The sequence below is a fragment of the Pelodiscus sinensis genome, chromosome 5, assembly GCF_049634645.1.
Source record: "Pelodiscus sinensis isolate JC-2024 chromosome 5, ASM4963464v1, whole genome shotgun sequence".
In the NCBI taxonomy this organism is placed as follows: domain Eukaryota; kingdom Metazoa; phylum Chordata; order Testudines; family Trionychidae; genus Pelodiscus; species Pelodiscus sinensis.
The window spans coordinates 70,495,180-70,516,734 of record NC_134715.1 but is presented as its reverse complement, the minus strand read 5'-3'; the positions used below and the strand labels follow the sequence as shown (position 1 = coordinate 70,516,734).

The window sequence follows — 21,555 nt, the reverse complement described above, 5'->3', positions numbered from 1 at the left end:
GCTGTTCTCCCTTCTATCCTTCTTTAGAATTGTGAACTCTATGATTTCATGATCACTTTCACCCAAGCTGCTTTCCACTTTCAAATTCTCAACTAGTTCCTCCCTATTTGTTAGGATCAAATCTAGAACAGCTTCCCCCCGGGTAGCTTTTTCAACCTTCTGAAATAAAAAGTTGTCTCCAATGCAGTCCAAGAACTTATTTGATAGTCTGTGCCCCTCTGTGTTATTTTCCCAACATATATCTGGATAGCTGAAGTTCCCCATCACCACCAAATCTTGTGCTTTGGATGATTTTGTTAGTTGTTTAAAAAAAGCCTCATCCACTTCTTCCACCTGGGTAGGTGGCCTGAGGTAGACTCCTAGCATGACATGACCTTTGTTTTTAATCCCTTTTAGCCTAACCCAGAGACGCTCAACACTTCCGTCTCCTATGTCCATCTCCACCTCGCTCCAAGTAACTCCTAGATATTGGGTCAGATCCTCAAATCAGATATATCCTCTTTGTGTAAAGATGAGATTAGCTGCTTTGGGTAGAGAAATCTCCACTTCTGGAAGAACAGACATAAGCCAGCTTTCTTGAGCCCCTCCAACATAGGAGAAGTCAGGAATTGATGGGATTTGTGGCTGAGTACTCTGTGCTCTAGTGATCTCCAGCTAGGTAAAATTAGAACATCCCTGAGATTGCTCTGATTTAAGCTTGGAGCTTCCCACTCCTCTCAGGATCATAAAAATACAAAAATAGTTTTAAGCCTTGTTAGCACCTTTCCTGCCCAGTCCTGCCTGCACAAACACAGCTGGTCAGACCCAAAGACCTAAGCCATTAAATATAGGACATAAATAGTATTGTGCTTCACTTTTGGAGATCCACAGTCTGAAAAGAGTGACTTCATTTAAACTGCAGTGAATGTGGTTAAACAGAGTAGGCTACGTCTAGATTGCATCCCTTTTTCGTAAATTGCTAATGAAAAGGGATGCAAATTAGATGTATCGCAATTGCTAATGAAGCGGGGATTGTTTAAATCTCCCCCACTTCATTAGCATAAAAATGGCTGCCGCTTTTCTCGGCACGGAGCTTTGCCGGAAAAAAGCGCCAGTCTAGATGCGGATCTTTCGGAAAATAAAGCCTTTACCGAAAGAACCCTTATCCCTTATTTTAAGAGGGATAAGAGATCTTTCGGAAAAAGCTTTATTTTCCAAAAGATCCGTGTCTAGACTGGCGCTTTTTTCCAGCAAAGCTCCGTGCCGAAAAAAAGCGGCAGCCATTTTTATGCTAATGAAGCGGGGGAGATTTAAATCCCCGCTTCATTAGCAATTGAGATACATCTAATTTGCATCCCTTTTATGAAAAAGGGATGCAATCTAGACGTAGCCAGTAATGTTTTCCTATAATCTATTCTTACAATTGGTAATGTCACTTAGTAACAGTTGTTAGGGGAGAAAAATAAGCTCAACTCACATTCCACACAGATCATAATTCTATTAATAAAAGCCATATAACACCTTTACTAGCTTCCTAAATACAATAGAGATTCATTTGATAATGAAAAGAATGTTGCACAGAATAGCTATTCACACTGCTCAGTGTGTAGGACACCAACATTTGGCTATTTTCATAGATTATATATAGTCTATAGTGTTAGGCATTCAAAAATACTTCTCAAGTATATGTTGTTAGGAATGTAGGAATGATATTTGTAAATAAACCATCATATATATTTAGCTTGTCAAGGCAAAACATTTATTTGTACTCTAAAAATCCTGCTTCTTGTAGGCTTCAATTTTAATGTAAAATGCATGATTATTTAGTTTCTTCTTGTGTTTTTTTTTATTTAGTACTTTGAAATATACTACAATTTGGGAGTAATTTACCGATTCAGTGACAATGATGATCACTGGGTTATTTCTATAACATTCAATCCAGACTGGTAGCAAGTGAGTCAAACTGTGATGCATTAATATATTAGGATTTTAATTTCCCTCATATAATAAAACGTTTAAATGCATATCAGTTGTCTTAACTTTTAAATCTTATGTATTACTATATTCTTAAAAGAAAATATCAGAAATTTTCTAAATTACAGAACTTCACAATCCTGCACTACTGAGACTGACATAGGCCTGTTAATAAAACATTCCAATTATATATTGGGAAAAACAACTTGTTCTACAGAAACAGCCATGTATTTGTCAATATGCTAGGAGTTCTAGAAAGCAAGAGAAAAAAATTCTCTACCATTGAGTTCACTGGGAAAAGCTCATGTGTTTATTTAAATATATGGTATAGTTTTTACAAAAAACATTTCTGATAATTTTCTAGTCAGATGGAGTGTCTAAGATTTTTATAAAATGTTGATAATTAGCATTTCAGTATTTGGGCTTCTTTGAAACTCTTCCCTCTAAATATCAGAATGAGGTCCTAGTCATTTTGTCCTCACGCAGGAGCACAAAAGGTGGACACTAAGCCAAATGACCTAGACATGTGAAGTTTCCTCTCTACTTAGACTTGAGATATCTTTGGCTTCTATGTTATCCTTTCCTCGATAGTCTTGTAGTTAAGACTTGGAGGTCTATGTTTAATTTCTAGTTTTCCCCTTTGACTTCCTTTGTTACCATAGAAAAACTATTTATTCTTTGTGTCTTAGTTATCCATATACAAAATAGAAATAATAGCACTTCCCTTCCTCATGGGCATATTGTGAGGATAAAATCACTAATCTACCTAGGCTTAGTGTAATTGCATGCAAGTCACCCCAGTACCCCCACACTGATCAGGCACAGCCTTGCAAGTGAGCAAGGGTATGTCTACACTACCACCCTAGTTCGAACTAGGTGGTAATGTAGGCAACCGAAGTTGCAAATGAAGCCCGGGATTTGAATTTCCCGGGCTTCATTTGCATAAAGCTGGGTGCCGCCATTTTCAAATGTCCTCTAGTGCGGACTCCGTGCCGCACGGCTACACGCGGCACGGACTAGGTAGTTCGTACTAGGCTTCCTAGTCCGAACTACCATTACTCGTTTCACGAGGAGTAATGGTAGTTCGGACTAGGAAGCCTAGTCCAAACTACCTAGTCCGTGCCGCGTGTAGCCGCGCGGCATGGAGTCCGCGTAGCGGACATTTAAAAATGGCGGCGCCCGGCTTTATGCAAATGAAGCCCGGGAAATTCAAATCCCGGGCTTCAATTGCAACTCTGGTTGCCTACATTACCACCCTAGTTCGAACTAGGGTGGTAGTGTAGACATACCCCAAGTGACTCAGTTTCCCATCCCTCTAGGTGTAAACAAGTCCAAGCAAGCTTTTCTGCTATTAAAGGGCACCCTATTTAGAAGCTTTTATTTCTTTAATGGAAAAGAACACTATGAAGACAAATGAAATGAGGAGAGTTGGTAGTTTTTCAAAGGGACATTGTTAAGAGCCCAAAAGCAAGGGAAAGAAGAAGACTTTTTATAAATACATTAGAAGCAAGAGAAAGACCAAGGAGAGGGTAGGCCCACTGCTCAGTGAGGAGGGAGAAACAGTAACAGGAAACTTGGAAATGGCAGAGATGCTCAATGACTTCTTTGTTTCGGTCTTCACCAAGAAATCTGAAGGAACACCTAACATAGTGAATGCTAGTGGGAAGGGGGTAGTTTTAGAAGTTAAAATAGAAAAAGAACAAGTTAAAAATCACCTAGAAAAGTTAGATGCCTGCAAGTCACCAGGGCCTGATGAAATGCATCCTAGAATACTCAAGGAGCTGATAGAGGAGGTATCTGAGCCTCTAGCTATCATCTTTGGAAAATCATGGGAGAAAGGAGAGATTCCAGAGGACTAGAAAAGGGCAAATATAGTGCCCATCTATAAAAAGGGAAATAAGAACAACCCAGGAAACTACAGACCGGTTAGTTTAACTTCTGTGCCAAGGAAGATAATGGAGCAAGTAATTAAGGAAATCATCTGTAAACACTTGGAAAGTGTCAAGGTGATAGGGAACAGCCAGCATGGATTTGTAAAGAACAAATCATGTCAAACCAATCTGATAGCTTTCTTTAATAGGATAACAAGTCTTGTGGATAAGGGAGAAGCGGTGGATGTGGTATACCTAGACTTTAGTAAGGCGTTTGATACGGTCTCGTATGATATTCTTATCAATAAACTAGGTAAATACAACTTAGATGGGATTACTATAAGGTGGGTACATAAGTGGCTGGAAAACTGCACTCAGAGAGTAGTTATTAATGGTTCACAATCCTGCTGGAAAGGCATAACAAGTGGGGCTCTGCAGGGGTCTGTTTTGGGACCGGCTCTGTTCAATATCTTCATCAACAATTTTAACAAATAGAGAGGAACTGGTTGAAAAATTGAACATGGAAGACAGCGATCATGAAATCATAGAGTTCATGACTATAAGGAATGGTAGAAGGGAGAATAGCAAAATAGAGACAATGGATTTCAGGAAGGAAGATTTTAGTAAACTCAGAGAGCGCTGGTAGGAAAGGTCCCAGGGAAAGCAAGACTAAGAGGAAAAACAACTGAAGAGAATTGGCAGTTTTTCAAAGGGACATTATTAAGGGCCCAAAATCAAATTATTCCACTGCATAGGAAAGATATAAAGTATGGCAAAAGACCACCTTGGCTTAATCAGGAGATCTTGCATGAACCAAAAATCAAAAAGGAGTCATATAAAAAGTGGAAACTAGGTCAAATTACAAGGGATGAATATAAGCAAAAACACAGGTATGCAGGGGCAAGATTAGAAAGGTAAAGGCACAAAACAAACTCAATCTATCTAGAGACGTAAAGAGTAACAAGAAGACATTCTATAAATATATTAGAAGGAGGAGGAAGACCAAGGACAGGGTAGGCGCATTGCTCAGTGAAGAGGGAGAAACAAACAATAACAGGAAACATGGAAATGGCAGAGGTGCTTAATGACGTATTTGCTTCAGTCTTCACCAAGAAGTCTGATGATACAGGAATGCCTAACATAATGAATGCTAGTGGAAATGGGGTAGTTCCAAAAGATAAAATAATAAAAAAGAACACGTTAAAAAATACTTAGAAAAGTTAGATGTCTATAAGGCACCAGGACCAGATGAAATGCTTCCTAGAGTATTTAAGGAGTAGATAGAGGAGGTATCTGAACCTTTAGCTATCATCTTTGAAAAATCATGGAGGTCAGGAGAGATTCTAGAAGACTGGCAATGGGCAAATATAGTGCCCAGGTCTAAAAAAGGAAAATAAGAACAAACCAGGAAACTACAGACCAGTCAGTTTAACTTCTGTGCCAAGAAAGATAATGGAGCAAGTAATTAAAAAATTCATCTACAAACATCTGGAAGATAATAAAATGACAGGTAAAGAACAAATCATGTCAAACCAATCTGATAGCTTTCTTTGATAGGATAACAAGTCTTGTGGGTAAGGGAGAAGTGGTGTACATGGTGTACTAGACTTTAGCAAGGCATTTGATACAGTCTCGCATGACCTTCTTATCAATAAACTAGGCAAATACAACTTAGATGGGCCTACTATAAGGTGGGTACATAGGTGGCTGCATAACTGTTCTCAGAGAGTAGTTATTAACAGTTCACTGTCATGGGGTTCTGCAGGGGTCTGTTTTGGGACCAGTTCTGTTCAATATCTTTATCAACGATTTAGGTGATGGCATAGAGAGTATGCTTATTAAGTTTGCAGATGATACCAAGTTGGGAAGAGTTGTAACTGCTTTGGAAGATAGGGTCATAATTTTAAAATGATCTGGACAACCTGAAGAAATGATCTGAGGTAAATAGAATGAAGTTTAATAAGGACAAATGCAAAGTATTCCACTTAGGAAGGAACAAACTGTTTCACACATACAGAATGGGAAGCAACTGTCTAGAAAGGAGTCCTGCAGAAAGAGATGTAGAGGTCAGATTGGACCACAAGATAAATACGAGTCAACAGTATGATACTGTTGCAAAAAAAGCAAACATGATTCTGAGGTGCATTAGCAGGAGTGTTGTGAGCAAGACTTGAGACGTCATTCTTCCACTCTACTCTGTACTGATTAAGACTCATTGGAATATTGTGTCCAGTTCTGGGCACCAAATTTCAAGAAAGATGTGGAGAAATTGGAGAAGGTCCAGAGAAGAGCAACAAAAATTATAAAAGAGCTAGAAAACATGAATTATAAGGGAAGACTAAAAGAACTGGGATTGTTTAATTTAGAAAAGAGAAAACCGAGAGGGGACATGACAGTGGTTTTCAAATATTTAAAAGGGTGTCACAAGTAGGAGGAAGAAAATTTGTTCTCCTTGGCCTCTGTTGATAGGACAAGAAGCAATGGGCTTAAATTGTAGTTGGGGCGGGTTAAGTTGTACATTACGAAACATTTTCTGTCAGGGTGGTTAAATACTGGAATAAATTGCCTAGGGAGGTTGTGGAATCTCCATCACTGGAGATATTTAAGAGCAGGTTAGATACACATCTATCAGGGATAGTCTAGACGGTGCTTGGTGAGGGCAGGGGACTGGACTTGATGATCTCCTGAGGTCCCTTCCAGTTCTAATATTCTATGATTCTGTGATCAATGATCTATGAAACTTTGGCTATACCTCCCATATTACAGTGCTGTCAGGAGTGGCCCGAGGTGGGCTGTGGCAGATGGCGCCCCAGATGGAATGTACGATCAGTGCCCCCCACCTGCTTGGCCGTCAATGGAGTGATGTCATCATCGGGCACCCCGGGTTGCCCTGTTGAAGGCGGCGCCCTAGGCGACAGCCAAGTCGGCCTATAGTCATGGGCCGCCCCTGAGCACTGTAGTGACATGGCTGCACTGTAGCATGGGCAGCACAGACATACCCTCAGACACAGGTCATGGAGGCCATATAAATGCCTAGATAAATAAGTTTGGGAAAAGAAGGCATGGCCAGGGCACCTGATGTCCAATAGATCCCCAAAAGCTCCGAAATCTCGGGGGGTGGAGCGTTTCCTGAAGGCTGTCATGTACTAGAGTGTAGGCCAGTGCCCAATGACCGCATCATCAGGGACTCTCACTCCTTGGCAAAGCACCATGTTGGGATTATGTATATTCAATGTGTCATTGTTATTAAGGAGAAAGAATAATCTTTTGGGAGTTGAGAAACTTATGTTCTATTCCCAACTTTTCTCAAATTATCTGTGAGACCACAGGCATGACTCAATTTCTCCTTGCCTCAGTTTTGCAACCTATAAAACTGAGTTATTATCTATGGATGTTATGAGGCATAATTCTTGAATATCTATAAAGAACTCAGATTTTTTCAAGTAATGTACCATACAAGTTCAAAGTAATTTTAATCACAGTAAAAGTGTCTCTGGCACTCTGTTAACTAGCGATGTGAAATGCAGACAAGGGCTGCTCCAGTGAGGTCTGGGAACTGTGAGCTGGTGGCAGTCCCAGGCCCTGTTTTGGAGCTGCAAGCTGGTAGAGCCAGCAGCAGCCCTGGCACCCATGCGGGCAACCAGCCCCAGCACAGGGCTGCGAGTGGGAGCCCCACAGGATGGGGACTGCTTCAGCTGGCCTGGAGTGGTCCTCCGCCTGGATCCCATTTAATTGGTTAACCAGTTAAACACTAGGTCTTAAATTCTGAAACATGAGTAATTATATATTTCAGCTCCGTTTCATGTAATTGAGGATATTATCTGTATAAATATCTAATCTTTTGTGCAAAATTACTAAAATTACTGACCTCAATACTATTCATAATCACAATACTATTTTGTGTCAGTGATTTTCCAGAAGCTTATGACTTGTGTAACATTTAACCAGTTAACTGATCAACTGGGACTTGATATTCCTACTGTTAACCAGAAAACTTTAACTGGCCTTGTCTCTAGCCACAATACCACCATGTCTACAGGCACATATGTCTGACTTGTGCCTGTCAAGCCTGCCATTATAGGATTTCTGCCAGCTGGCACTGCCAGCTGATGTCATCAGTAGCCGCCTTCTTTCCCTTCAGTCTTCCTTGAGCTGTGGAAGCCAGATGTGCTGAGCAGAGCAATAAGATTTATTATCTCGCACATTCAATTAATCAGCAACTCCTATTCCTCATGCATGCCAGATAAAAGAGCTTTCACTTTTTTCATTGATCTTAATAGCTCATTTAAAGAATTCTATTTAAAAAGCTCACTTTATTCAATGTTATTTATTCATCTGGAGTTAGAATAAGGTAGCAATTAATGTACTAATATTAAGGCACAAAACTTTACAAAAATAATCCTTATTTTAATTAAAATAATAGCAGAGACCATTTTCCTATAAATTATATCAAAACAAAATTTCTATTGTTAAATACACTTTGAAACTTGTCTTAAATACTTCTGTGACAGGGCAGGTCCTACCGAGACCCCCAGTCTGGTTCTGAACAGGCCCTGTGCTGCCTTTTAGTCTTTCTTTACCCTCTGTAAAAGCGGCGAAGAGTCCTGTGGCACCGTATAGATTAACTGAAGTGTAGGAGCATAAGTTTTCGTGGGCAAAGACCCACTTCGTCAGATGCATGTAGTGGAAATTTCCAGAGGCAGGTATAAATATGCAGGCCAGAATCAGGCTGGAGATGACGAGGTGGATCCAATCAAGGAGGATGAGACCCACTTCTAATAGCTGATCTGAAGGTGTGAATTCCAAGAGAGCAGAAGCTGCTTTTGTAGTTAGCAAGCCATTCACAGTCTTTGTTTAATCCAGAGTTGATTGTGTCAAACTTGAAGATGAACTGTAGCTCAGCAGTTTCTCTTTGAAATCTGATTCTGGCCTGCATATTTATACCTGCCTCTGGAAATTTCCACTACATGCATCTGACGAAGTGGGTCTTTGCCCACGAAAGCTTATTTCAGTTAGTCTATAAGGTGCCACAGGACTCCGCGCCGCTTTTGCAGATTCAGACTAGCACAGCTATCCCTCTGATACTTTACCCTCTGTGATACTCAAGTCTTCCTGGTCATTCAAAGTTCAAATTCAGTCCCATGCTCCTCACTCGAGAACTGCCATTCGCCACTACCTGAGGCTGCTACACTGGCCCGCTGGCTTCCTGGCGCTCCTTGGTTCTCTCCTCATAGCCACGGCACCTTCCGGGAGGGGGAGAGAGGAGGGAAAGTACAACCAGCTACCCCAGCTGGGGTCCCCTCTCCTCTCTTTGGGAGTCGGCCCTCTTTTAAATCCCCCACCACCAGTCTTTTGCCTGGCCTCTGAGGATGACATCACTCATGCAACAGCCTCCCCCCGCCTCCCTTCTTGTGTCTCCTCAAAAGTGCCCCGGTCCACTCTCTTGTGCGGCCGGATGCCTCCCGCCGCAGCACAACCCTCCCCAGGATCCTAAAGCTCCCTCTTGTGAGGTCACTAGCGCGCATACGCAGCAAGCCCTCAGTGGCCTGAGGCCATCGGGCAAATGTATTCCCCGTCCCGAACCCCGAGTGCAGGGGGGCGTGTCCCACCAAGCGGAGGTAGGCGACCCCTTGTCGCAACTTCTTTCAAAATAAAATGCTTTTCTGCTGAAATGGATGGGAAATATTTTTTTAAATTTCACAGATGTTGACAGGAACACTGGAATATGAGCCAGGGAATTATATCATGTTTACCAGTTAGATTAGGAAAATCAAGAGTGTCAACATTCCATACCTATGAATAACATCCTTTAGTTAGTTTCCATACTCACATGTTTCAGACTGTGCCCCTTCCCCTAGATTATTTTGCTCTGATGGTCACAGCATCACAGTCATAGATAACACTGACATAAAAATAATTAATTAATTGCTTGTCCATCACAACAGCTGAACATATAGTACTTATAAATGGATGTTTAATCAAATGTTTTTATTAAAGGATTTTGAAGGTGTTTAAATGTCTTTTATCTGGTACATTTCACAGTAGTATCTGAGCACCTCAAAAATATTAATGGCTTGATCTTCACAACTGCCCAAAGAGAAAGTGAAATATTATTCCTGTTTTAAAAATAGCAAAACTGAGTAGTGATTTGTGCAAAATAATACATGAAGGCTACGTCTACACTGGCCCCTCTTCCGGAAGGGGCATGTAAATTTCAGCAGTCGTCGTAGGGAAATCCGCGGGGGATTTAAATATCCCCCGCGGCATTTAAATAAAAATGTCCGCCGCTTTTTTCCGGCTTTTAAAAAAGCCGGAAAAGAGCGTCTAGACTGGCCCCGATCCTCCGGAAAAAGTGCCCTTTTCCGGAGGCTCTTATTCTTACTTTGAAGTAAGAATAAGAGCCTCCGGAAAAGGGCACTTTTTCCGGAGGATCGGGGCCAGTCTAGACGCTCTTTTCCGGCTTTTTTAAAAGCCGGAAAAAAGCGGCGGACATTTTTATTTAAATGCCGCGGGGGATATTTAAATCCCCCGCGGATTTCCCTACGACGACTGCTGAAATTTACATGCCCCTTCCGGAAGAGGGGCCAGTGTAGACGTAGCCGAAGAGCATAGCAGAGTTGGGAATGGAACTCAGGTGTCCTGTGACCCAGTGGTGAACCACAAATCCATCTTTCCTTTGCATACATTTGGCACCTGTGTGTTTTTCTTTTATGTTTCCAACTGAAAACTTTAGGCCACTAATCATTTCCTTTTAAAAATTTTATTTTTGAGAAGAGTTTGCTGTCAGTCTTGAAAGAGCCATTTCACAGCTTCAGTATGACTCTTGCCCATAAGCAAAACAGTTGTGCACTAACACATTCAGAGAAGGTGTAAATTTCAAGGATGCTCTATAGGATAAATTCTGTATCCTTTAAAATAGTTAGGAGAATGTTCACACCTCTTTGTGTGTTATATTCTCACATCCTCCAAAGTATCTAAAATATGTTGATGAAGTTGGTAGAAAATAAGGACAGTCATATTCATTATCTAATTGATTATCTATGGGAAAGGAGCTATACCTCTCAGCATCCCTGCTTTCAGGACGCCAGCTTTTTGAGCCATCCCAACTCTCTTCTCACATATTTTCCTCCTGCTCCATTGCCAAATTCTTTGGGGAAGAGGGAGAAAATGCTTCTCTGGCATCCCAATTCAACTCCTCTGAAGCAGCAGCAGTTGCCAGCCGTGTTCTAGCTGCAAACGGTGCCTGCTAACTTCATTGCTACTGCTCCTGCTAGCCACACCCTTTGCTGACGATTACATAGACAACATAGCAGAGGTTTAGAAAACACACTGACCTTAATTCCTTCCAAGTTGATAAATCTGTTTGCTTAACTGCCCTGAGAAGCTAGCCAACCTCATTTTCAGCTGACAAATGCACTCATTGCTCCCCTAAAAGTATGTAAGACTGGACTTCCTTCCTAACCAACAGCCCTTCTTCAACAATAGCATCCTATCCTAGATCACAAATTCATCTGTAGCTTTGCTTTTCCTCTCAAAAGCATCTCTATTCCCCTTCAAATGGAAACACAGTCAAAAGGGTTTGTGAAAGCTAGAAGAATGCCAAAGTCATGAAAGATGGGGAAATTATTGACACTCACTCATGTATAATTCAGTTAGTTGTTGAAGAATATTGACAATTTAACAAGGAACTTTATTCATATTATAATTAAATTTATAATGCACCTACCCTCCATCAAGTGTAGGGTTTTGTTCTGGCTTTTATAGTCAAGCCCTTGTCTGTGGAGATATGTCCTCCTTTTGATGTGGTCCCTAACTAAGTTTCCTCTAAGCCAGTGATCTCAAACTCATGGCCGGTGGGCCATCTATGGCCCAAGAAGTTCCACAATCCAGCCCATTGCCAGAATGTGAGTCCTTGTGGCCCATGGGTGGGGGGATGTTCCAAATCCTTCCCCAAAATCCAACCCCTGCTCCACCCTCTGCCCCACATCCTCCCATCCCAGGTCCTTCCTCTTCCCTGCATTGAACCCTTTTGCTCAAACTCTCTTCTCTGCGGGACGTGGCCTCAGGCATTACTGGAGGGGCCTGATATGGGATAGCAGCAGGGATGCCCGCCCCCGGACTCACCATGGCAATGGGAGCCACAAAGAAGCAGAGTGACACAGCAGCTTGTACCACTCTGCCACCACCCAGGCCAGCCAAGTTACTGTGCTTCACCACAATGGTCTACAGAAGAGACAGCTCTACACACAACTTCCCCGGGCCAGCAGCTAGCATCCAGAAGCCAGTCTAGCCCTACTGTGCTGCTGGTAGTGGCAGCAGGGGGCCCCAGGGCATTTTATTTGCCCAGGGGGAGCAGGTGAGGCTGAGGGATGCATGAGGAGGGGAATGCATGCAACAGCAGGTGAGACTAGGAGACATGCAGGGGGGCAGGCACAGAACCCTTCCTTCTCCCTCCCCAGAGCCACAGGATTTGAGGATTGGCACTGGCCTTAAGGTAAAATGAGTTTGAGTCCCCTGCTTCTAAGCGATGTGACATGTGGTGGCACAACTGCTTAATAACCCCCACACAGGGTGTTAGGGCTGTCACACATGGAACTGTGTATTATGGGAACTAATAAAGAACTTTTCTTTATGCACCCTCTCCACACCACTCATGCTTTTATAGACCTCTATCATATCCCCCTTCAGTCTCCTCTTTTCTAAGCTGAAAAGTCCCAGTCTCTTTAGCCTCTCTTCATATGGGACCTGTTCCCAACCCCTGATCATTTTAGTTGCCCTCCCCTCTCCCAGCCTCTCTCTTCCCCTCTCCCACCTCCTTTTCCCAGTCTCCCCCAGTTTTGTTCAATAAAGAGAGATTCCATGTTACTGTGGGGCTAGGGAAGGGTAAATGGAAGGAGGTGAGGGAGGAATGGGGCACGAGCCCCCGATGGGGAGGACTGGGCTGGTTCTGCGGGCTTCTGGGGGTGGAAGCTCTCCTGCAGCCTCCCAATTGCCCCCTCTCCCCAGATGGCAGCCTGCGGCAAGTGCAGCCGGGCTGATGGCCGAGTGCTGTGATGTGCCCAGTGTGGGCACTCAGGGCACTCCAAGCCAGGACTGCTTTTCAAGCGGGGAACCCTGAGAACTGTCTGTCCGGGGTGGGGGTCGGGACCCTTTAAGGACAGCCCTCGGCTAGCCTGAGACAGCATCTCCACGCTCTAAGTCCTCCTCTGATGCCCTGCCGGCACTGCTTCCGGCCATCCTTAAGCCTGGTTCAGGGTCCGCTTAATGTGGACGTGCTAGTTCGAATTAGCAAAACGCTAATTCGAACTAGTTTTTAGTTCTAGATGCATTAGTTCGAATTAGCTTAGTTTGAATTAACTAATTTGAACTAAGTTAGTTCGAATTAACGTTGTAGTGTAGACGTACCCTGAGAGAGTCCTGGTGGGAGCCCTTTCTCCATAGGGAGCCTGTACCCAAAATGCCTCACCCCCACCTCCATCCCAGATCCTTCACCCCTAGCCACAGCCTTCACCTCTGCACTCCAACCCTTCTGCTCCACCCCTGAGATCCTTTCCATATCTCTCTTCTCCAGCCCCACCCAGAGCCTGCACCCCCAGTCAGAGTCCTCATCTCCCCTAACCCTGAGCCTCCTCTCACACTCTGAAGCCTTCAGCTTCAGCCCTGCCACAGATTGTCCATATGCATAAAGAGTTTTGTTATTTGCACCAATATGGAGGTGATGTGTTGCACATCATTTCCATATTGGTATAAATAATACATAAAAAATTTGAGGGAACATTGAAGGTATTCTGGCTCACTCAATGAGAATCCTTCAGAGGAAAATACATGTATAGGAGCTGCAAGATCTTTGAGAGAATGAAGCATGTACTCTCCTCTACATTAGCTTTGCTCTGCTGGCCAGGATGGTATGAGATGTACTTCTCACTTCTAATTCCTTTGGGCTCTTTATGTACTAAGACTGCGAGGCCCCATGACTGCATATACATTTAGTTCAAATGTGCAAGACCCCTTGACTAGCTCCACAAAGGGATTTAGCCACTTAACTGTCACTTCAGGGAACCTAATTGATTAATGTAGATCCTCAAAATCTCTGCTTGGCTGGTGCCTCTGTTTATGTCAGTAAAATCCATCAGATGCCTAAATTTCTACCCATGGACACACACGAATCTGCCTGAGTCCTGATGCCTGGCCTCTAAATCATGAGGTTGGAGTCACAAACTCAGCATTCCCCCTGCATCTTCTTCGTGTGGTAGGTGTGCTCAGAGGCCACCTATTGATTGAACCTCACAAAATACTGAGTGTGCTGCCCCTTTACCTGATAGTCCAGTGGTTAGAGTAGTCACCCATGGCAATGTAGTAAATATGCACTCAAATCTCACCTCTGCTTGTTGATGAGCAGGGTCTTAAACCTAGGTCTCTCCCTTCCTTGGGGAGTGCCCGAACCACTAGGCTAGAGTCATTCTCATTCACAATCTCTCTGGCTCAATAGCTATTTAAATATTTGAAAGAGAGAGCCCTACCCCAGAATTCTATAGTTTAGGGCATTCTCCTAGGAAGTGAGGCCCTGTCTATGCTACAGATAAGATTGAAGCAGCCGCAGTTGATCTTCCAGGGTTTGAATTAGTGGGTCTAGTGAAGACATGCTAATTTGAACTGAGAGGGCACTCCCATCAATGCTGGTCATCCTGCTTATATGAGGAGTAAGTTGGGGGGCGGAGTTGAAGGGAGAGTGTGCTCCCTTTGACTTTTCGTAGTGTGGATGGCGCTAAAATTCAAGTTAAGATACTTCAACTTCAGCTACGCAATTGACATAGCTAATGTTGTATATCTTAATTAGAATTTATCCCCTAGTGTAGACCAGGAGCGAGATATGGGTTCAAATCTCTGCTCTACACCAGGAAAAAGAAAGATTTGCACCCATAGCTCTCATATCCTAGGTCACGGCTGTAACCTCTGGGCTTGTGAAAAAAGTTGATCTGGCTTAAGCACCTTAGCCCAGAATAAGGTTCACAGTTGTGAACCTCGAACAGAGGAAGGTACCTCTAGTGGGTGCCTAGCTCCTTTTTTCGGGGGGGGGGAGGGGAAGGGTAACACTTTGGCTTTTCCCCCTCCTTTGCATAGAGTTGCCAATTTTGATTGGACATACTTCATCACATAACATACTTCTTTAATTAAAGGTTAATCTTTAATTCTGGGAAACTCAAGGACAATCCTAGAAGATCGACAATCCTATTTCTTATTGGATGTCTGGGACAGCTAAGGGTGGCACGGGGTGGGGTGGGGGGCTTGTGGGACCCATCTCCAAATTTGCCTTAGTCCTCCCATAGCAGGCAATGTTATATGGCCAACAGCACAGATTTAAGCCTGGGCAGGGTATTGGGTGACCAGGTGCAGCCCCCAGCCCATGTCCCCATCAGCGAGGGCATGCCATCCAGGACAGGTATAGGGTCCAGAACTTCACACAGGGCCCAGAGTGACCCACTTCTCCATCCCCTTTGTGGATCTATTCATTGTGCCCTCTGCCATGTCCTCCCCTTACTCTCTTGTGCCTGCTACTTTTAGTCTATCCATTTTTTAAAGTTCTGTTTGAGAGAAATAAAGGGAAAAAAGAGGCAAAAATGCAATTTGATATTTCTAAACTCAATTTAATTTCAAGACAGATAAAAATATCTCACTGATTGGTGGGACAGTGTCATCTACTTTAATGATCTTATGTTTCTATATTTGGTATAGAATTGTGAGATGCTAACTTGTTTGATTATTTTTATTTATGTGAATGTATGTGTAAAATGGGTATTTTGAGGGTTAACTGATTAATATTAATATTAATGCAAAGTAATAGTGTAATTTTAAAAGTGTTGATGAACAGGTTAGCTTGCACATTAATAAAACAAGACTGTGAGAAAAGTGTTTTTAAACAGCATGTCAACATATTACTACAGTAATAAGATCAGTGCTCTAGTTAATCCATGCTGTCATTTTATCAGGGATTAGTTGTGCTTTTTGCCTGTCCATGCAGATTTGTTTCCAGCATTACAAGCCAGGAGCCTTGTTCTTAGTTTGTTGTCCTTGTTACTATTTACCCTGTTATCAAAAACTAGTGACTTGGGACTCCTTCAGATGATTACAATCTTACTATCATATCTGGACACCACCTGCAAAGTTACCAATTACACCATTTCTGCTGCCATATGAAAGCATTTGCTTATTCAGGAAGATTTTTCTAGTTTATTTCTATCCAATATTGTGCTCTACATACACAATTAGTGTTGCATTGTTGAATAATTCTCAAGTCCTATGCAAATTCTTTATCAACTGTAGATTTATAGTAATTGAAGCTGGTCATGAGACAGTATTTATTACTGAGGGTGGGGGGGTTCACCGTTTAAGGCTGTCATCTATCAGAATCATAATTCTTTTATTAACACACTCATATTTTTTTCTATTTTTAGCTGTTTAGTATGCAAACTTCATTTAAAGAATAAACGGTGTTATGTTTTAATAATCAGCTACTTCCCTGGTCTAATAACAATAAAAAAGACTACATTCTTTCCACTTACATCAGTAAGTAGTTAAGACTCATGCTGTATCTAAGCTGATTTTTTTCTCCATTTTAAAAATAGAAAATGCTAGAGCTATCCTTCCCTTCCCCCACTGTGCACTCACTGGATTTCAGCGTTGTAGCTAGCCTTCTACAGTAAGTACAACAAGATCCTTTGTGAAAATCTGTAGGGGTAGAAAACAGTAGTTAGAAATCCATCCGTGGATGTTCCTCAGTACAGAACCTGCACTAATGGTAAACAGACTCTGCAAGAGAAAAAATAACTAATTATGATCACAAGTACTGCTATTCAGAGGAGCTGCACTAACCAGAATCTCGTAAAAAGAAGCCTAGAAAGTATAGGGGAGTGTCCTGCAAAACGAAAAGCTTGCTGGGGTATTCTGACCAGCCAAGGTTAGTATAGCAGCCATTTCACAAGCTGACAGTGCACGAAAATATATCAAGCTGACCCAGTTTTTTAGCATGCTAACTTAAACTGAATTTTCAATAATCACATTTGTAATTAAAATCATGCTTATAATAATTAGTGATAGTGTATTACACTTGCATGGGTTACTACAGAGATAATACAGCTTAATGTAATTTTTGGACTGTACGTTTTCTAATGTTGCAAACTCATCCACAGTATGTTTTCTTGTTTGTCTGCCTTATTTGTAGCAAGGAAACAAAAGTCAATGTAACTAAATGCTGAGAGCTGACTGTTTACAAGTGTCTCAGAGGGGCAGTTGTGTTGTTAGTCCGTAACTTTAAAAACAAAGAGTAATCCTGATCCGAAGAAGTGGAATTCAAGGGAATAAGTAACTATATGTTAAGGGAGGCTTGAAAGTAGCTAAGGAAACTTTTGGAATAAGTACAGGCAATGTAGAACCATTATATTTTTTAGTACAGATACTGAATAGAGTACATTGATTTTAGGAATTTACCACAGATAATCTGTTCAAATGTAACAACAGACTAGACACTAACATTAAGAGAAAAATTATGAAATGAAAAACAAAATAGAATGTAGAGGTATTTAAAATTACCTGGACATAAACTGGGACATTTTGAGAAGGGATATCTTAAATAATAAGCCTGAGGATATGATGGGAATATTTTAGAAGTGTTTTGTTACATGATAGTTAAAGCAGAAATTAGAAAAATAAAACACTTATCAGAGACAGACTGGATTAACACTTTTGGAGGAATAAACATGGTAGAGTATTTTTTAAAATAGTAATCATACTCTAATTAGGATTAAAATGAGAAAAAAGGAGAATAAAAACATCAACATTTAGCAGCATTGATTTTAGAAAAAAACAGCAAATGTTTGATACAACAGTGTATGTTAAAATAATAGAGAAAAAGGACACAGAGCTAAAAGGGAAAGTTTTGAGTTACACCCTAAAGGGTACATTTGGCATAAAAAAATTAAAATATAAAACACAGTTGTGAAGTAGGGCAAAATGTAAGAATACTTAAATAGTGTTATGGTGATAACCTTCACTACTGTTGATATTGACAATTAAGATATATTCAAGAATAGAAATAGCAGCGATTATACTAAAAAGAGCTTTAATTTCTTTAAGGGCAAAAGCATAATACAATAAATAAATAATAATAATAATGTTTTTTCAAATGTGGTACATGTGTAGAAACCTGGAAAAGGGAATTCAATATAGATATTTTGGACCAGGAATATAAACTTTCAGGCTACGTCTACACTGGCATGATTTTCCGAAAATGCTTTTAACGGAAAAGTTTTCCGTTAAAAGCATTTTCGGAAAAGCACATCTAGATTGGCAGGATGCTTTTCTGCAAAAGCACTTTTTGCAGAAAAGCGTCCGTGGCCAATCTAGACGCGGTTTTCGGCAAAAAAGCCCCGATCGCCATTTTCGCGATCGGGGCTTTTTTGCGGAAAACAGTACTGTGCTGTCTACACTGGCCCTTTTGCGCAAAAGTCTTTCGGAAAAAGACTTTTGCCCGAATGGGAGCAGCATAGTATTTCCGGAAAAGCACTGACGATCTTACATGAGATCGTCAGTGCTTTTCCAGAAATTCAAGCGGCCAGTGTAGACAGCTGGCAAGTTTTTCTGCAAAAGCAGATGATTTTGCGGAAAAACTTGCCAGTCTAGACACAGCCTCATAGTTCAGGCCAACTGTACTCTCCCCCCCCCCCCCCCCCCCCTGCAGGATGCTCAGCCATCACCTCTCTGGAGTAAACTCATAAAACTCATAGACCTGTGTGTGTCTGCCTTTTGACTAGAGTATTTTCAGGTGTTTAGTAGTTCAATCCTCACACAAGGATTTTTTCTGTGGTAACCAGTCCATAACAGCTTTCTCTCACAACTAGCTTCTCCATCAGTAAGGTTGTCCCTCCTTTATCTAGTTTGTGCCTTTAAAGAGTCCATTAATAGATAATCAGCCAGATAATTAGGCTTCTCTCCAACCTGCTGCTTTAAAAGGATGGCTCTGGAAGTGAGTAATTTGCATTCCCTTCTTCCAAAGTATTTCCTAAAAATTCACCTCAATTGGAAGTTGTCTTCTCTGCTCCATTGTTTTTTAGAGTCCTTTGAAGCAGGTAACACGTTGTAGTTTTTACATTAGTTCTGTTTCTCCCTTAAAAAGTTACATACCATCCCATGATAATACTTAAACATTTGCATTTTAATGCAGTGATCTCCTAAGATACTTATATGATGCTGACTGATGAGCTCAGGCCAGAGACATAGGCAAAAAGGAGACATCGACACTGCTCCTTTTTGTGCAAAAGCTTCTTGTGCAAAAATGGCTGCTAATTAATTATGCAAATGAAGTACAGCGATATTCCATGCCATGCTTCATTTGCATAAGCTTTTCTGGAAGAAGGCTACAGTGTAGTCGTAGCCTAAGGGGGAATATAATAGCGGTATATAAAATCATGACTGGTGTGGAGAAAGTGAATAAGATAAAGTTATTTACTTGTTCCCATAACATAAGAACTAAGGGTCACCAAATTTAATAGGAAGCAGGTTTAAAACAAACAAAAGGAAGTACTTCTTCATGCAACACACTGTCAACCCATGGAATTCCTTTCCAGAGGATGTTGAAGGCCAGGGCTTTAACCAGGTTAAAAAAAAGAGCTAGATAAATTCATGGAGGATAGGTCCATCAGTGGCTATTAGCCAGGATAGGTAGGAATGATGCCCCTAGCCTCAGTTTGTCAGAAGCTGGCAATGGGAAACGGGTGAGGACACGTGATGATTCTGTTCATTCCTTCTCTGAGCACCTAGCATTGTTCACTGTCAGCAGACAGGATACTGGGCTAAATGGACCTTTGGTCTTACTCAGTATGGCTGTTCTTATATTCTTATCTTATGTTCAGTTATTCTGTCCTGTTAGAATACAAATGATCCAGGGATGAATAATTTTCTCCTTGAGTCCATGCATACTGCTTCTCACAGAAAACAAGCTGACTGGGTCAGTATGCACTTAGGCTCTTTCTTTCATTGGCAGAGACAGAAGCACATTTAAAGTCTTTGATCTCTGATCATCATATGACCACTTGCTTTCAAATGCAGTGTTAAAGTTCTTCATTTGCATTACACAAGACTTCTTTCTCATTTGCCAAGTTAATTATATGTTTGCTATTACATTATAACAGGATGTAGATAAGTGAAAATAATGTATGTAACATTCCATTAGTTTTTACGAAGTTTAAACACCAAATATGTTCTTATACATTTAACAATCACCTTTTCTATACAGTACATATGTGGATTGGTCTCACTTTCAGCAATGCTTTTGTAAGTGTTCAGTGAGGCCTAGGGCTTTAGCATGAGCTAGCACCTGGTTTGCTAGTGTTACACTGTTTATAAATTATATAGCCTACTTATACTTTTTCTGTGCTCTCATGCTGTACTATCTTCTACTAAATTTATGGACACCACTTATCTATTGATAAACCGGGATTTTTTAAAGTGTTTAACATTGGCTTAACAGTTTGGATTCAAAAGTGGAAGGTGCTCTTTTCTCTTGGTGAATTTGGATAGAGATGATGTCTTGGAAAACAACAGTGCTAGAGAGATGTCATACTAAGATAGAAGAAGTCTTAAAAGAATAACTAATCTTATGAGAAGTCAATCATTCTAGGTTATTTGATATTGTGAGATTTCCACCATTCAGTGCAGTTTTGTAAGAGTAGCACTGTAATATCAATACTTGAAATGTTGCCCTAATTTGGTCCTCATCCTGAACTCCAAACACTTCTTCTTTGGATCATCTTTAGGTAAGTTAGTGTGTGAGTCCTGGGTGGTGTTGGTGCCTTGTGATATATAGGCAGGACATAATTTTTTATGTCTGTATGTGGAATCCTCCATTCAGGTACATATAACAAAATTCATTCTGCACATGGATGATCTGTGGCATGAGTGGGACAGAGGAGTTGGAGTGAGGGAGAGGACTCAGAGTGGGGTGAGGGTCAGGGGCGGCAGGTTTGTATAATTTTTGGTGGTGCCCCATTAGCCAACCCCCAACCCGTTAACTACTCCTCGACCCCCATTAGCCACACCTGCTGACCCCCATTAACCAGGCCTCTGGAGGTAACACGCTCGAGGCAAGATGGACACATGACCAGAATAAAAGGTGTCATGTCACCCCTCTCGAAGGACTTTTCCCACTATCCTCCTACCAACAGGGATTAGTTTGGCCCCCACCAAACCCCCCTCGTGAAACTATCCTGCAATTGCATTAACCCAATGTGTGTGACATTAACTGGGGGGCAGAGAGGCTGGGTTCCCTCTAAGGCTATGTCTACATTTGCGGCTTTTTGTGCAAGTACAGACGTTCTTGCACAAGAACCCACAGAGTATCCACAATGCCCGCCTGCTCTGGCGCAAGGAAATGTACAGTACGGCGTGGTAAGAGAGGGCATCTTGCACAAGAGCTATGCTCTTTTCTAACAGGTGTAAGCTCTCTTGTGCAAGAGGGCAGTGTGGACCCTCAGCAGGGATTTCTTGCGCAAGAAACCCCTATGGCTAAAATGGCCATCGGAGCTTTCTTGCGCAAGAGAGCGTCCACACTGCCATGGATGCTCTTGCGCAAAAGCACAGTTCGCCCATGGCAGTGTGGACATGTTCTTGCGCAAGACTTCTTGCATAGGAATCCTTGCTCAAGATGTTCTTGCGCAGGAAGCCGCCAGTGTAGACATAG

At 41.8% G+C, this 21,555-nt stretch overlaps 1 protein-coding gene and 1 long non-coding RNA gene across 3 annotated transcripts in view; one reads left to right on the top strand and one right to left on the bottom strand.

The window, feature by feature from the left end:
- Nucleotides 1–21,555, top strand: part of ASB5 (ankyrin repeat and SOCS box containing 5) — a 61,505-nt gene that overhangs the window by 16,030 nt on the left and 23,920 nt on the right. Inside the window, exon 1 of one of the 2 annotated variants that reach the window (XM_006131595.4) lies at nucleotides 16,291–16,779. The exons of the other annotated variant lie outside the window; for it this stretch is intronic. Coding sequence (XP_006131657.1) covers nucleotides 16,656–16,779 — 124 coding nt within the window. The 5' untranslated portion in view covers nucleotides 16,291–16,655. Of the gene's footprint in view, nucleotides 1–16,290; nucleotides 16,780–21,555 lie in introns of those variants that run through there. 2 annotated transcript variants of the gene reach the window in all.
- Nucleotides 8,933–21,555, bottom strand: part of LOC112547196 (uncharacterized) — a 43,254-nt gene continuing 30,631 nt past the window's right edge. Inside the window, exons 2-4 of the long non-coding RNA XR_003090948.2 lie at nucleotides 16,491–16,550; nucleotides 9,655–9,726; nucleotides 8,933–9,067 (exon numbers count right to left, since the gene is read on the bottom strand). This is a non-coding gene — a long non-coding RNA (uncharacterized LOC112547196). The remainder of the gene's footprint in view (nucleotides 9,068–9,654; nucleotides 9,727–16,490; nucleotides 16,551–21,555) is intronic.